The 16,322-nt window shown below is 37.7% G+C and overlaps 1 protein-coding gene across 6 annotated transcripts; it reads right to left on the bottom strand.

Moving 5' to 3' along the window:
• Nucleotides 1–106: 106 nt before the first annotated feature.
• Nucleotides 107–15,773, bottom strand: arfip2b (ADP-ribosylation factor interacting protein 2b). Of its 6 annotated transcripts, none has more exons than XM_051909553.1 (10): nt 15,527–15,773; nt 11,184–11,294; nt 9,941–9,973; nt 6,967–7,075; nt 6,175–6,237; nt 4,831–4,946; nt 4,512–4,733; nt 3,621–3,778; nt 2,918–3,092; nt 107–2,803 (listed from the first exon to the last, which is right to left on the bottom strand). In XM_051909553.1, the coding sequence occupies exons 2-10, from the start codon at nt 11,280–11,282 to the stop codon at nt 2,648–2,650; spliced, it is 1,131 nt and encodes a 376-aa protein (XP_051765513.1). In that variant the 5' UTR covers nt 11,283–11,294; nt 15,527–15,773; the 3' UTR covers nt 107–2,647. The 6 variants fall into 6 exon arrangements, with proteins under 6 accessions (XP_051765513.1, XP_051765512.1, XP_051765514.1 ...); XM_051909552.1 differs by having other exon boundaries at nt 9,917–9,973; XM_051909554.1 differs by lacking the exon at nt 9,941–9,973.
• Between the last annotated feature and the right edge of the window lie 549 nt (nt 15,774–16,322).

Below are 16,322 nucleotides of genomic sequence, written 5' to 3' on the forward strand. Positions count from 1 at the left end.
CATGGCCTGACTTCAGTTGGATGTGTTTGTTCAATTTAGGAGACAAACAGGTCAAAGCAACAAAGCAAAACAGGACATCAGGTAAGTAAAAATGACACAGAGTCAATTTTTGCAAACTTTTCAAATTTTATCTGGTAGGTTATTGTACATTTGTTGGTCAAAGGTTTGGTCAAAGCCAGGAGCAAAAGCTAACATCACGGGTTTCCAGTTTCAAAATCTGTCTTAATTATCTTTACATATATACAATCATTCATACACTACAATACCACAAAGCAGCCTAAAATATTGATTGTACATAAATATGGTAATATTTACCCTTTCATTCTGCTATGCTAAACTAGGCTTACTAATGGAGTGACCATTTCAATGCCAAACACTTCTGTTAACAGAAATCAAAATAAAAGCAACAACAGTAATCCCCCTGGAAAATAACATCCAGATTTAGTGTTGAGGTCTACATTTAAAATCCTATTGCTCTGGAACAAATGTCCATCACTTCATGGATCAGTTCAGTCTCTATGGCTCGAGATGGAATCCTTTTCTCCAGCTCTCAAGAAGAAAATGATGACACACCGTACCGTCTCTGCTGTCCGACAACTGTACAGAATGTAAAAAACAAATAAAATACTCGGTATAAAAACATCTGACGCATTTTTTTTTTCTTTCTTCTGGGGTTACAGAGTGGTCCTTACAAAACAAAACAAAACAAAAAATTAAAAGGCAATTTAAAAAAAAAATCTTCACTAGGTTATGTGACATTCAAACTAAATTTCAAGCATTCTTTAACATTCATGAGAAACCTTTCTTTTTCCAAGAAACGTTATTTTCTTGCACTACTACCCATGTAGTGTTTTACTGAAGCACTGAACAGGAATGAATCACAATGCATGGAAATGTACAACTAATGTCATCAGACCTGCCATGCAAAAACACACAGGGAACAGCCAATGCAGGCATACATGAAAATACACTTTCTAGAAACATCTTCAGTATTGCTTCATCTCAAGCTTAGAAAGATTTAGTGCAATGTTCAAAAGTACTGAACATTAGATCATAGTCATTATTTCAGTTTTATGTAATGAAATAAAAAATGAAACTAGACTGACATAAACTAATCTGACAGTCTGCATTTAACCTCATTACCACTGCATCAAGTTTGTTTAGAACAAAACATATTTCCAAGAAAAAAAAAACCTTACTAATTTATAAAAAGGCTATCGCAATGAGCATATGTAAATATTTTAGGTGAAAAATTATGTAATTTTGAAATGTTCATATCTGTTTGAATTTGTACTATATTTTCTGTGAACATTTAGAATTAATGGAATAAAAAAAATGCTACCGTGATATTAATCAGTATATAATCTTTCATTTGGGGAAAAATATTTTGTTTTGTTAACAAAGGTAAATAAAGGCATTAAACACAGGGTGCATCAGAACCAATTGCTAAGGTGGCATTTGAATACATAATGGGAGAATAGTTAAAGAGGCAGATAATAGTGGGCCTTAATCACTGGCCCATGTTAAATTAATCAAATACAATTCACACATACGCTTCATTGATTAACTTCTGATTGTTAACTTAAAATGATTGCAACAAAACTTTCTATAGTATTTTGCATTGGAACATGATTCCACAATAAAATATAATTGTCAAAATAAAACAAAATAAAAATTACACTCTTCTCCCTTCGAGAAAACAATCATGTTTCATCTATTCAAAGCTGTAAAGCAAATGTAACAATATTGATAAGAGACAGTAATATTTAGATTCATCTTCTATTTTGGGCATTGTTAAAATGTGCAGGAAACTATACACCCACATCTGGTGAAATTCAATCCATAATCAAATGGATGTCAAAGAATTATTAATTTGAGGTTAAATAGCTTAAAATGAGAGGCTCATTTTAAAATATTAAATCTAATGTTTCATGTTTTCAAAGTATTTCAACGAGAGACAACTAGACAAGCATTGACTCAACAGTACTCTCATGGCCTAGTAAACATACAAGGATGCAATACCAATATCAGATAAACTTATATCTGGATTTTATCCAAATAAAATCACTTTTAGTTAGAACCACAGACAATGAACACGGAAAGCTCTGTGATATGAATGATATGGATCCCCCCCATCAGCTACAACACCAAATCTACAATACAGAAAAATATATAGTAGTGACGAAATAAAACACTTTTCACAGAAAACAAAAGGAAAAGGTTCCTCAAAATGTGTTCACTGTCAAGAGAGAAAGTGTGTTTGTAATATTGAGAATAGTCTTGGGGAAAAAAAAAAAACAAAACAAAAAAAAACAGCTGTTCTGACTGGACATATCAGAAGGATCGTTTCAGTCGGTTTAATGATATTTTTAGGGATGAAGCTTAAACTGATACCTTTGACATTTGATTGGACCCTTTGGGACTGGTTACATACCAGAGGTGACTATTCAGACATTTGAAAGTCTCAGAGCAAGAATAGGAGGAGGAGAAGAATCAAGGAAGAGAATTATAGAGAGAGTTAGTTGAAAGAGGCTCTGTTGTAGCCCCCGTCTCTGCTAGCATCTCAGATCGCTGGTCTCTTGTGGTCCTACTGTGTTGCTCTGTGTGGCTAAAGACATAACAGGAAACCAGGGGGAAATGGGAACTTTCACTGTTCTTCCAGCCAAGACGGTTTGTCAGCCCCGGGTGGTTTGAGTTTAATGTTGAACTGCTTGAGGGTCTGTTCCAGCTGCTGCTGGTTTCCAGCAAAGTAGGCAGAGATGGCATTATGGAACAGCAGAAGTTGCTTGTGCATTACTTTTACCTGTGAGAGAGATACACATACACACACCATATTAGATCACAAGACAGAGACAACAGATAGATCAAGGGCTGTTTAAGTGACTTAAAAAAGAAGGTTATGTGAGTGGTTGGGCACCTTATTTTCTTCCAGGAACTTGAGCTTGATGGTAACATCATTGCGAAGACGTTCATATTTGTCCTTGTGGATCTGGTACTGCTGCTGAGCAGCCTCGATACGAGCCATGGTAACAGCGTCCCGCGGGCCCATGTTCAACTCCTCTAGATCTGCTCTGTACGCATCAAACTCTAGCCTACAGGACATCAGAGAAAAATCATTAAAAATGGCACATTCAGTTATTACTTTTTATACAATGTGATGACCAAATTTGAAAGTTATTTATGGTGCAATCTGACACTAAATGTAGATAGTATTACATCTGGACCCAGGTAAATCAGACAACAGCACAAAAGCATCAAAAGGTTTCCCAAAGTTCTCGGCATATACCACATCAAATAAATAACTGTGACAGAGGATATGCTTCTTCCTTTTCAATCTAAAGACTGAGTAAGAGGGCCAGCCAGTGTCGGTGCCTGTTGGTTCATTCAATACCATCTCGTATGCACGTGCAGCAATATTCGATACTAACCCAGACAACTGTAACGTATAATGACCCTCTCAAACATCCAGTAGCATCAAAGGCTAATTAACTTAAAACACAATTCAAGTGCTTGAATTTCAAGTCCTGACAAAAAGCAGGGCCCAGGGGCCTCTTCATATTGCAGAGAAGTAGAACACTTCAAGCACCTTGGAGAAAAAAAACTGCTGAAGTAGCTTTTACCTGGCATTCTCATACATCTTGATAGTCATCAGTGTGTCTTCCATCGTTTTGTTCACCAGTGTGTTGATACTGGACACAAAGAAGTTGATGGCACCAAGCAGAGTCTCTCCATTCTTGCACAACAACTTCTGTGTTTCTGCATTGTATCCAAACTCATCCTGTGTGTAAACAATACCACAAACCTCTATATTGTGACTCTATTGCCATTTTTAACTAAAACTAAAATTATATTAAAAAATTTTTTTTTTAAATTGAACTGAAGCTGCAATAAATTTTAGACAAAAACTTAAAGTTTAAGTTGAAGTACTAAAATTATTAACTAAAACTGAAGTAAAAACTAAAGATAAATTTAAAATAAAAAAAAATGAAAAACTAAAATAAATAAAACCCTGAAAATATAAAAATAAAAGCCAATTCAAAATATGAATAAATATTAATGTCTCAACCACCGTAATTCTGTAAGTTCTGTTTAATATGACATTCCTACATTTTCATCCATAAATGGTTGTATAAAATACATATATATGTGTGTCTAAAGTTTGGCGCGTAAAATGTAATTATTTCGCCAGTATGTCTGTAGAGTGTTGACTGCTGTTTAACTAGTTTTAGACAATCCATCCAGCAATGTTAGAGACATTTTTGACTGCTCAGGTGTATAAGCAAAACACAAAAGCTAAAAAAGAAATACAAAAAAAAAAAAAGCCTTTTAGTGCTTGATGACAGTTTTTTCTGTCTGTAAGCAGTGGCACTAGTTATTTTTAAACACTGACAGTTTGAATTATACATTCAGAAACAACTTAAAAATACATGAGTAGGTTTACACCACCCCCCTAATTTTGCATGGCAGTCACAACAAATGTCATAAATCTTAAGATGGCCATGCCGTCTCACCCGAAGTTCTGGAGACTTTTGACTGAGGTCGGCAAAAGTGTCACCAAGGGCGTGCTGCGTCTGCACCATGCTGTAAAAGTGGTTGGTTAGTGCTCGTGCTAAATGCAGCACATTCTCGTACTTCCGTTTGGTTTCCCGCAAAACCTCGATCTGAGCCTCCAGCTCCAAATCCACAGTACGTGAACCTCGGCCAAACCTCTCAGAGATCATCTGTTTGGTGCACTAAGGGAGAAATCCATAAATACAAAAGGCTTCAAAATAGGAGTGGCTAACAACAGATAACATCTAATTAGAAATGTCAAACAGTTAATTGACAAGCCTTGTATGTGTTCAGGCCCCATTTCTTCATGATGTCAAATTTCTCCACAGCAATGCCTCTTGTGGCCTCTTCTGCTGTCATGGAGGAATTGCTACTGGTGTGATGCATGTTGGACCCTGATACACAGAAAAAGCTTACAGTAAGTCTCCAATTACACACATACACTGTACAAATGTCTATACTTCCACAATCATTTACACATTTTCAGATATTGTGGCCATCACTGATTGCATCAGAGACAGACAGACAGTGTATCAGTTGTATGTGAAACAGATGAGATGAGAGAATAAATGAATGTGTTACACTGAATAGGGGGAATATGTTGCCAAAGAGCACTTAAATGATCCAGCGCCCTTTGGGATACCTGGGATACAGGGGATGTCATCTGATTGGCTGGCTATTCGGCAGGCTGCAATCTGGCTTGGGGCAATGCTAACACCCCTGGACTTCATTCGCAGGTCTGGAGGGGGTCATGGCCAGGAATAGCGGGGGGTGTTGGGGGTATATAGGGTTATGGGGAACAGGGAGTGGGTGGTGGATATGTGGAGAAGTTTAAAAATTATTTAGGCAATTGGGAAAGTTATGTTTTACAATGGAATGGATTGAACCACATGAGAGTGAAGTGTCAGTGTGAATGTATGTGAATGTGAAGGAAGAGCAGGAAGATGGAGGAAGGGGAAAGGAGAACAAAGGGAGGGTGAGAGAGAGAAGGTGATAATGTAATGAGATGAAATGAACACAGGAAAGCACATGACTGATATTTTGTTTAATCTACTGCCTCATGACAAACAGATGGAGAACATTTACAGTTCACTTAACAACACACAACTGTTATTTTAAACCCCAATATGTCTGATCATTTATTTTCAACTGCAAGTGTTCATTTACACAGAAATGCAGTGTGACTAGGAGTATCAGACAGTAACTGTTCTGAAAAAAAGAATCACCAAACATCCTTTACACCCAGCCATTCTGCAGCAGATTTTTCTAAACATTTTCTCAACAAAGTCAGCAAGATTAAAGCCAGATTAATGTTTCAAACTGATTTCCGAAGCAAAATGACAAAAGGTTCCTCATTACAAAGGTCTTGCTAGTGGGAAAAAAAGCAACCTTAACCCTGGAAGAAAGAAGAGAAAGAAAAATGCAGCCCGATCCATTCTGCTAAGAGAGAAATGGAAAAAAAAGAAAAACAGAAGTGATTAAATTTATTCCTGCAGAACAGCATCCCATGCCCTAGGATAGGACAAAACGATTTTGAACAGGACAATAATTCAAGCCAATAATTCATGGGAAGGTGGAAAAAGAGAAAGAATTGAGATGGGGTACGAATGAGGGAGAAATGACCTTGCCCTTCATTTGGAATGCGTCTGTTGCCCAGAAAGTCAGTGTTAAGATGGATTGCAGGGCCTGAGAAAAGGTAAAAGAGACAGAAGGTCCTCACACAATCAGAAGGGAATACATTTACACTGATTTTAAGGCCCCAGGATCACCTTACAATTGGTTCTAGAACATATACTGTCCAGACAAAAAGTAATTTTGTTAGATACATGAAGCTAAATTAAAATAAAATCAAAAGCAGTCAGTTTTAGTTGGGATACTCTGCAAAAGTTAGCCTCACTTTTCATTACAGAGGACATTCATTTAAAAAGGATCCCTGAGGATCTGTGGCCTTTTTCACTCTGGTTAATGTCAAACTTTAAAGCCATAAAGCATGACTTGCACACAACCTATACACACATTGACCAATGCCGGAGGCCCTGGCTCTCATTTGGACTGCACCATTGGAAAGAAAGGAGTGGAAAACCCAGAAAAGAAATTATGCAAACAATATTGTACAATTCCAACTGCATCTCCACAAAAAAAAAAAAAAAAAAAAAAAAAAAGTCTGTCTTTTTTCTGTGTCTGTGTGTTTTGTGTCTGAAAGTACAAATGTCAATGTTTGTTTAAGGTCAAGTGAATCTAAAAACAGCCTAACTATACTGGAATTTCTTTGCACACGTGATTTCGAATATATGCAGTTTTGCATATTGCTAGGTGAGACTGTATTTTTCGTATACACTGCAGAAGTAGCAATTGGGTTTTTGAAGAAGATGTGAAGAACAGTGAAGAGTTAAAGAATGACAGAGTTTCTTATACCTTTGATAGAGCTGGTCGGAATGATGCCTTCTGTTGTACCTCCATAACCACCTGATACGATACTGGTTTCATTTAGGTTGGGCCCAGACACCATGACCTGCTGCAAGTCCTACAGACATGGAAACAGAGAAAAAGAGATCTTAAGAATTCAAAATAGTGAGCCAATTGTGTTCTAAACCCAAACATTGGCAAAAGTTGTAAATTGTTAGAAGGAACATTTTAGGGTTAGAATCACATTAGACCTAGAATTAATAAGAATCATGTGTCCGTAAGACATAAAAAAATAAAAATCATATTTAACTTCCTGTGAAAACAAACCCTCTGAAAAATCCATGTGTTTCCTTGATGTAGTAAAAGGAATTTGACACCAAAGCTTACCAGGCAATTACAGCACAAGGAAGGAAACAGTCTGAACAGTTATCTAAAACAAGCCACATCAATGCAATAACTGCATATCTGAGACCATAAACTAAGAAAAAGAGCCTTCTTAAATAAACAACAGCACATGTAAACATTACTTGTTGATAAATCAGGTCTTCAACAGGGGGTATTGTAATTTATTTGTTAAAGAATCACAATATTAAGTCAACTTTTTTTAAAAGGTGCACAATGTAACTTTTTTTTGTTCAAAATTAAAGGTGCAATATGTAAGAATTTTGCAGTAAAATATCCAAAAACCACTTGGCCAGTGTTATATATTTTGATCACCTGAGTACTTACAATATCCCAAATGTTTGCAACTATTTGTGAATCGTGAGAAAATTGCAGTTTTGACCAAGGCTCCGGGACGTGTGAGGAGTCGCCGGTCAATTGCGTCATACCCACGTTACCCTCGGTTTCTGGTTTTATTTTGTAGAAACCATGGAAACAACAAAGACGCTTTAATATTTACATGTTTTAATAGGCAAGATAACAACTGTTTTGATATATTTATAGACAGAAAACGAATTATTGTTATATAGCTCAACACGTTTAGTCTTATTGTTTGAATCTTTTTTTCTTGATTTTCCGTGAGTACCATGCTTTACCATGCCTCAGAGAAAAACAATATTTTGTGAAGTAGCTAACATAGCATAATCAGATGCAGCTTTATTTTTAGTAACAGTAATACAGCATTTTCTCCATCATACAATACGTTTTAAAATTAATTGCATGCCATTTATCAACAAGTCATCCAGCGTTTAATATGATATTCTAATATTGATCTAGCTGACTGCAGTGTGCAACAAGTGTCTCACAGCAGCCGCCGAGCGAACGCACAGAGTAACGTCATAACATTTTCAACACACTCAAATGTATCTAATATGATAAATGGAGCTGCATTACCTCATACTCATGACCGGAACAGCGGAAGCGGCACCGGCGACTACGGCATAATAAAAGTTCCGCTGCTTGTGAGGCGTGTGTTGTGCAATCGCTCCAGCAGCCTCGTTCAGCTCCCACAACACTCGGTCCTGCTCTGCTTCGTACTACAGTAACGTTAATAACCGCATCCATGAACATGATTTCTTCCCGAGGCCTATCGGAATTCTTTTTCACCGGCCATTGAGGTGAAGACCACATGTCCCAAGATTCCATGCTCAAACTCGGCATCATCAAGCTACGCCTTTGTTTTGAATAGGCCTGTTATTAGTGTTTATATTTTAGACAGAGCGGAATGCTTTTCATGCAAAATTTCAAATTTACGTCACTCATCCATGCGTGTCTCATCATATCCGGGACCGTAAATAGAGAAAAGATGCTCCGGCTACTTTGACCTGTGTGGGAGTGGCATACAACGAACGAGAAAGGTTGACATGTAGCACACTAAATCTCCAATCTCCGGTGAATCACCCATTTTAAACAAACGCTGAACAAAGGAGAGTCTTCTGGCAAAAAGAGAACGCGACAGAGCTCGTAATAAAACAAGAATCAACATTGGCTTAGGTTTTCGGAGATGGCGAGAACTGAGGAATTTGAAATGTTGTAAAAGCAATGCGGAGATGACATTTTTATTGCTCAACAGGTGAGTAAGGTATTTTATTGAACAGATAAATTGCCATATGTAGCTCTTTAAGAGTTCATTGTGAAGCATTGTGAAGGGTGAAGTAATGTATTTATTAATGATTATAGCTACAGTAACGTCTTCAGCTAGTCAGCTTGAGATCCTTTCCATCTGAACTGGTTATATCTCTTAAGCCTAGTAGTGAATGTTTTATGAGCAGTAGAATAACCATATTCATCTGCCTAGTCACACAGAGCTGAAGCCCAACCAAAACAATGCTCTTCCGCAAAATGCATTCACTTTTGTTTTTTAACTGCTAGAGGGTCAAAAGTTACATAGTGTACCTTTAACTAAAGTTAAAAAAGAAAGTTAAGTTAAATGTATTATTATACATTTTAATGAGGGATGAACAAAATCAATTCAAAATGTAATGTACAAATATATGACTATGTAGTACTGTAGTGAATATAGTCCTATTTCACTGATAGTACAATTTAATTCATTTCCATTGTAAAAGAAATGTCAAATGAATGTGTTGTTTTTGCCAGGACATAAACAGGCTCATGTTATACATATGCTGGTATACAGTACATTCTGTACTGTATGCAGTGACACCTTTAAATAACAAAAAATTAATTATTAGGTTAATACAAATTCTGCTGAACATACTGTATAGAGTTAATAGGTACTAGAAGGCTACTAGCCATTGGTTAATACCACAAAGGGAAAAAACAAGATGTTTTTCAAAACAAACAAAATCTTTATCGCTTGGATTTGCAAGTCAAATCATTTGATTAATATGGTTTGAAAGAGGCCAAAAAAATAATGCATGTGATTTGAAAAACATCCTGTTTATTGTTACAAGATTATGGGGAGAACTAAAACCATTTTCTGCTGGAAAGACAAACACGTGCAAGCAAACACACACACACACACTCTGCCACCCTTCCCAGTGATCCTTCTCACCCTGAGGCCTGCAGGACTCCCTACCTTCTCTCTTAAGCTCCACTGAATCTTTGCAGCCTGCACAGACATCAGGGAAGAACATGACAACAAAAAGACAAAAGAAAGAAAAGAAACCAAAAATGAAGCACAATGTGAAACAAAAACAAACTTGAAAACAGTGGTGATGAAATAATCTATCAAACACAATGGAATCCATATTTTAGGGCCGATTAGCACCTGTTAATACAACAATGACAGACTTGACAGGCTTGACAATAAAAAAATACATTGAGTTAAACTACTCCATATAATTTCAGCCCTCGTTGAGCAATGAATTAACCCTCTTCATAAATTGGGTTGCTAACAGATCCCTGTCACTCCAAACATCAGTGAATAAAAGGATGGGGATTTAAAAAAGAAAAGAAAAGAAAAGATGCCACTCTTTCGCTCTCTGGGTAGAGACAAGAACACTTAAAAAGTCTGTTTTCACATTCTGGCTCAATGCTCCTGATCTATTTAAAGACACAATGTAACGCCAAAGTGCCATCTGCCTTTAGCTTAGCCATTATTGCAACTGTGAACATGATCAGCCGCAATCCTCCTGGGATGAGCTTTTTAAAATGGACATAACATGAGAATGACAAAAAAAAAAATGTATACCTATTTTAAAAACAAATTAAAACAAATAACCTTTAGTTCCCTATAGGAATGATTCGACCTCTTAGCAAATATATCGCTTGTGTTTGCTTAACACGTCTTCTCCCGGATCCAGTGCTACAGTTTAGTTGTCTTACAGAGGTGTGTCTTGTGACAACATTACCACTTTACCTTTATTTACAGTGGTTTGAACAATAAGGAGATTTGAATACTTTGTCCTTGGCTGCATTAGCCTATTACTGAAAGACAAGACGACACATGCTAGACTTCAACTGAAGTATCGCCACAAGCCATTTTTATGAAACAAATGCATATTATTTTTACATATTTACAACCTTAATTTGTTACTGATTATTTCAAATCTCCAAGAAAAAGCTGAACAACTATGAACGACAGTGTTTGCATCACCTGCTACCTTGATTTTTTTTTCTCATGGCTGATATTGTGAAACAAAACTAAACAAACTGGGCAGACAGCTAGATTTCAGACTCTAAAGATATGAAAACCTAAACATGAGGTTTAGGAAACAGAGGGGGGTAGGGGGACTCAGTCATAACCTGGACCATTTTTTGACATTGAAATAACTCTTTAAATGAGTCCCAATGTAACTGAATCACCATGTATCACTCACCTGCTCCAGGCTGTCATCTTCTGCCAGATTTCTAGAGTCCCCATTACTGCTAATAGGAATCTCCATAGTGGCTGCTTTACTCATCATACTGTCCGCCATACTGGAGTGTTACTGAAAGAGAGTGAGATAAGGACAAAAAAAGATAAGAAAATAAAACAGAGAGAGCTCTTCAATATATTACAAAAGGTTGTCTGTGACATTTCAGGATAATATATTCATGAATTCACAGCTGCTTATTAACAATGTAGACCAGAACTCACTTCAGACAACAAGCACTAGATTATTACAGGCTATCTCACAAGGTCAAAGTGAATGGTAACCAAGGCTGGCTGTCATTCTACATAACATCATTTTGTACAAAACATGATGACAATGTATTTTTGGATAAAATACCCCTTTAAAATCTACAAGGCCTTCTATACTCCACATACGTTTGGTGAAAACATAGAAAAGAGTTTACTCAGGAATGTTCTACTCAAAAGCACTTATCAGCTCTGACAGAGCCCAACCCAGTCATCACCACAAAAGGAACTGCCATGGAGTTCAAGGACTAGACCTTTCACTTAAAACCAATTAAGCCGGCTAAAAACCCCTGTGAGTTTCTATACCTCTGTGATATTTCCATTGATATTTCCTTCGGTTACTCCTTCAGAGCTCGATGCTCTCACACCTGCGGGAGGGGCTTCACAGCGATGAGTGAGCAACTTCTCAAGCAGGCTTTCATTGTTAGCGCTCATAAAGCTCCCAGGCTCGGCCTCCTCAATGGGCTGAGGAAAATATAGGAATGCGGGGAGCTATGTAACAATCATGTGACTCATGCAAGTTTGTCTAAGCTTCAGCTTTAGACGGGCACTCAGAGAGGGAGCCTCGGTGCTCAGAGGGCCGATTTGAGCGTAGGCATCATAGCCTGCCTTCACATAAGAGCCATTTAATTCTCTTGAGTGCTGGAGCATGAAATTTAGGCAGGATAAAAGCTAATGGTTCAGGTCCTATCTGTGAACCACAGGAATGGAAAACTAGCATTAATAAATTTGCACTCAGTGAGAAGTGGTGATGGCGGTGAGCCAGTGCAAGTGCTCCTTTACTATAATGATGGAATGGAGGGGATAGGACCATGGTCAGGGAATGTGTGGGATGCTGTGACCTTATTGAAGACATTAAAATAAGCACCATTTACTTAGCATAATGAAATTGTGGCAATGTCATTATGCTAGAAAACAATGATTCAATTTGTGGCTTGCAATATCACCCTTGATTAACCAGCATATGTGAATTACATTCTCTGCAGCTGCACATTTGAAACGCATGATCCAGTGAAGAACTGCTATTATTCAGAAGGACATCTGGGATCAATTTGGTTGACATGCCAGCAACCTATTGTCAATCATGCAAACCCTCAATTACAGCTCATCTGATGGATACATGGATGGGTGGATGACTACTGACAGATATTTTGCAGAACTTAAATGTAATTACGTTGCTCTACCTTGCTACATGGACAGTGTGAACATATGGGAACTTCGCAATGGCTTCAAAGATCTACAAAATAATCTGGAAGAAAAACAGATACGCCTGAAATTTGGCAGCTATGAGAATACTACAACATGCATCAATGACTTTGGCCTTTTTTCCTGTGATTTTCCACAGGATTTGCGGAGGCAGCATGCCATCTAACCAAGGCTGCATCTATGACAACCAGTACAGTGAAAGGACACAACTCAAGCTGGCTGAGGTGATGTTTCCTCATTAAGCTCCTTCCTAAAATTAAATCTCAAGGGACTAGCATGGTAACAAGAGGCTCTTTATAACAAAACAAGACATATTCCATGTCTAGACTAGTAGTGAGGATTTTATATCATCTCAGTGAATTTGAATATTTTGAATCTGTTCACTAAAACTATTCGTTCTGCTTCATGCCAGTGTGTTACGAAGAGTCATTAAACCTTTGAGTGCCAGCAGCCATATCACCCTGTAGCCCAAGACTGGTTGCCCACTGAAACTAAGCAGGGCTGAGCCTGGTTAGTACCTGGATGGGAGACCTCCTGGGAAAACTAGGTTGCTGCTGGAAGAGGTGTTAGTGAGGCCAGCAGGGGGTGCTCACCCTGTGGTCTGTGTGGGTCCTAACACCCCAGTATAGTGATGGGGACACTATACTGTCAAAAAGCACCGTCTTTCGGATGAGACGTTAAACCGAGGTCTGACTCTCTGTGGTCGTTAAAAATCCCAGGATGTCCTTCGAAAAGAGTACGGGGTGTTACCCCGACATCCTGGCCACATTTGTCCATCATGGCCTCCTAATCATCCCCATATACTGATTGGCTTCATCACTCTGTCTCCTCTCCACCAATAAGCTGGTGTGTGGTGAGCATTCTGGCGCAATATGGCTGCCGTCGAATCATCCAGGTGGATGCTGCACATTTGTGGTGGTTGAGGAGATTCCCCCTTCCATATGTAAAGCGCTTTGAGTACCCAGAAAAGAGCTATATAAATATAATTATTATTATTATTACTACCTTTCACTCAACCGATTTGTTTGCAAACACAGAGTCGACCAAAACAATTATATCCTTTATTAAAGGGTTAGTTCACCCAAAAATGAAAATCATGTCATTAATTACTCTCCCTCATGTCGTTCCACACCTTCATTCATCTTTGGAACACAAATTAAGATATTTTTCATAAAATCCGATGGCTCGGTGAGGCCTGCATTTCCAGCAAGACAATTTACACTTTAAATGCCCAGAAAGCTATAAAAGACATATTTAAAACAGTTCATGTGACTACAGTGGTTCAGCCTTATTGTTACGAAGCGACGAGAAAAAAACAAAATAACTACTTTTTTCAACAATATCTAGTGATAGGCGATTTAAAAACACTGCTTCATGAAGCTTCGAAGCTTTACGAATCTTTTGTTTCAAATCTGTGTTTCGGAGCGCGTATCAAACTGTCAAAGTCATGTGATTTCAAAAAACGAGGCATCGTTATGTCATAAGTGTTTCGAAATTTCAATGGTTCACCACTGGGGGGCGTGACTTTGGCAGTTTGATATGCACTCCGAACCACTGATTTGAAGCTTCATGAAGCGGTGTTTTGAAATCGCCAATCACTAGATATTGTTGAATAAAGTTGTTATTTTGTTTTTTGTGTGGCGCACAAAAAGTATTCTCATCGCTTCATAACATTAAGGTTGAACCACTGTAGTCGCATGAACTGTTTTAAATACGTCTTTAGTAACTTTCTGGGCATTAAAAGTGTTAATTATCTTGCTGGCAATGCAGGCCTCACTGAGGCATTGGATTTTATGAAAAATATCTTAATTTGTGTTGCAAAGATGAACGAAGGTCTTACAGGTTTGGAACGACATGAGGGTGAGTGATTAATGACAGAATTTTCATTCTGGGGTGAACTAACCCTTTAAAACATGCATGCTTATAAATCTACTAAAAGACTAAAAAAAAAAAAAGTGTCAGTCATTCCTCACAAACAACAAAGCAATTCTATCTATATTTTATCAACTGTTGGCAATGACGTTTATCACTGAGATGATTATTGTTGTTGAAAAAAAAAAAAAAAAAAAAAAAAAACATTTGCCTAGACAGCGACTCGTTCAATGAATGATTCTTCAGTAAGTCCAACCAATGAAATGCTCCTTCACAGACAGCACTCAGATGTTACTGGCTCGTGCTATACTTGAAAACATGAATGCAGTCATGAGCTTCAAACGAAAGAATTGTTAGTACATGGACGAGAACGAAAATGATTCGTTTACTAAACTAGTGGTGATCGAATCTTTGATCTGCGTGCTGTCTAAACCCTATTGGGCAACTACCTGAGCGAACAGGTGGGACATAAGACAGTGGGTTCGTGAAATTCACTTCGAGAAACAAATACCTTCAATCCATCTTTATTATAACAGCTCAAGATTTCTACTCCGATGATTTATTAAGATTCAAGATTTTTATTTGTCACATACAGAGTTATATAGAGAATTTATAACCAGCAGTGAAATGTAAACCGACCATATGGCTCGTTCAACCGTGAAACAGTTAAGCATTTTATTTCCCATAACGCATCATTGTCATAATGTGTCAGGTACAGTCGGCTAGCTCAAGCAACCAATGTCCAAATGACGGTCCTTGTCGCCCAAGGGCCTTTCATTAAAAGAACCCGCTTTTCGTGCATCAAAACAGATATAATACACTTGAACCGTAAGATCGCTAGGCAAAGCCACATATTAATTTTTGCCGTTATATATTTCACAGCAATTCACTGATTCAATGTCTGCTTACCGTTTAGTGCGATAAGGACTGCATAAATAAATATCAATATAAATGTTATCTTACCTGTGTGTTTCCTATTCTAGGATTAGCTATTTGACACGCGTGCTGAATATTCTATCCCAGTTCATGCACAATCAAACACTGACACTTCCAAAAGAGTGCGGGAATCATAAAAGCATGCATTCATGAAGGCTGAATTTATGTTAATTCATAAGCAGGCGGCTTTTCGCATGTTCAACCGATTCCACTATGTCCGGCAGCTTGTTTGTATTATTGGGCGAATCAGCCTCCAGTAGCCCGAAATGCCTTGCGGATCTGACGACAGTCGCCGACCTTCCTTTACCGACGTGGAATAAGCAGCTAGCGCGAGGAAGAAGCCATGATGAGAAGGGAAGAGAGGAGACGATGCATACGGCATTGGTAGTAGGATCATCACCTACTCTGTGTGAAGAATAAAAACTAAACGTACAGAGAAGAAAAAGGTGGTGGTGGTGATGATGATGATAAATGTTATTATTAGAATATAAAAACAGAAAAGAAAAAAGATTTAGAGAACTGTTTCTTAAATCTTATAGGCTTATTTCACTTTTATCAAAGACCTAATAATAACCTACAAAAACAACACATTTCTTTAGTCTGTCTTGATGCGTAACCTTGGTGTGAATTTTTAAATATTTACTTAAAACTATCTGTTTTATGACCACTAGATCCAGCAACCAGTAACATCCTCTGTTGATCAGAGGGTGGCAGTATAAGGCAAGGCAAAGCAGTATAAGCAAAGACTATTGTGAAAAAACATACGAAATAAACTGAATGTAAATGAATATCAAAGATTTGTAGACTTCGGGTAATAAAAGAA

This window comes from Ctenopharyngodon idella, chromosome 10 (genome assembly GCF_019924925.1).
Source record: "Ctenopharyngodon idella isolate HZGC_01 chromosome 10, HZGC01, whole genome shotgun sequence".
NCBI lineage: Eukaryota > Metazoa > Chordata > Actinopteri > Cypriniformes > Xenocyprididae > Ctenopharyngodon > Ctenopharyngodon idella.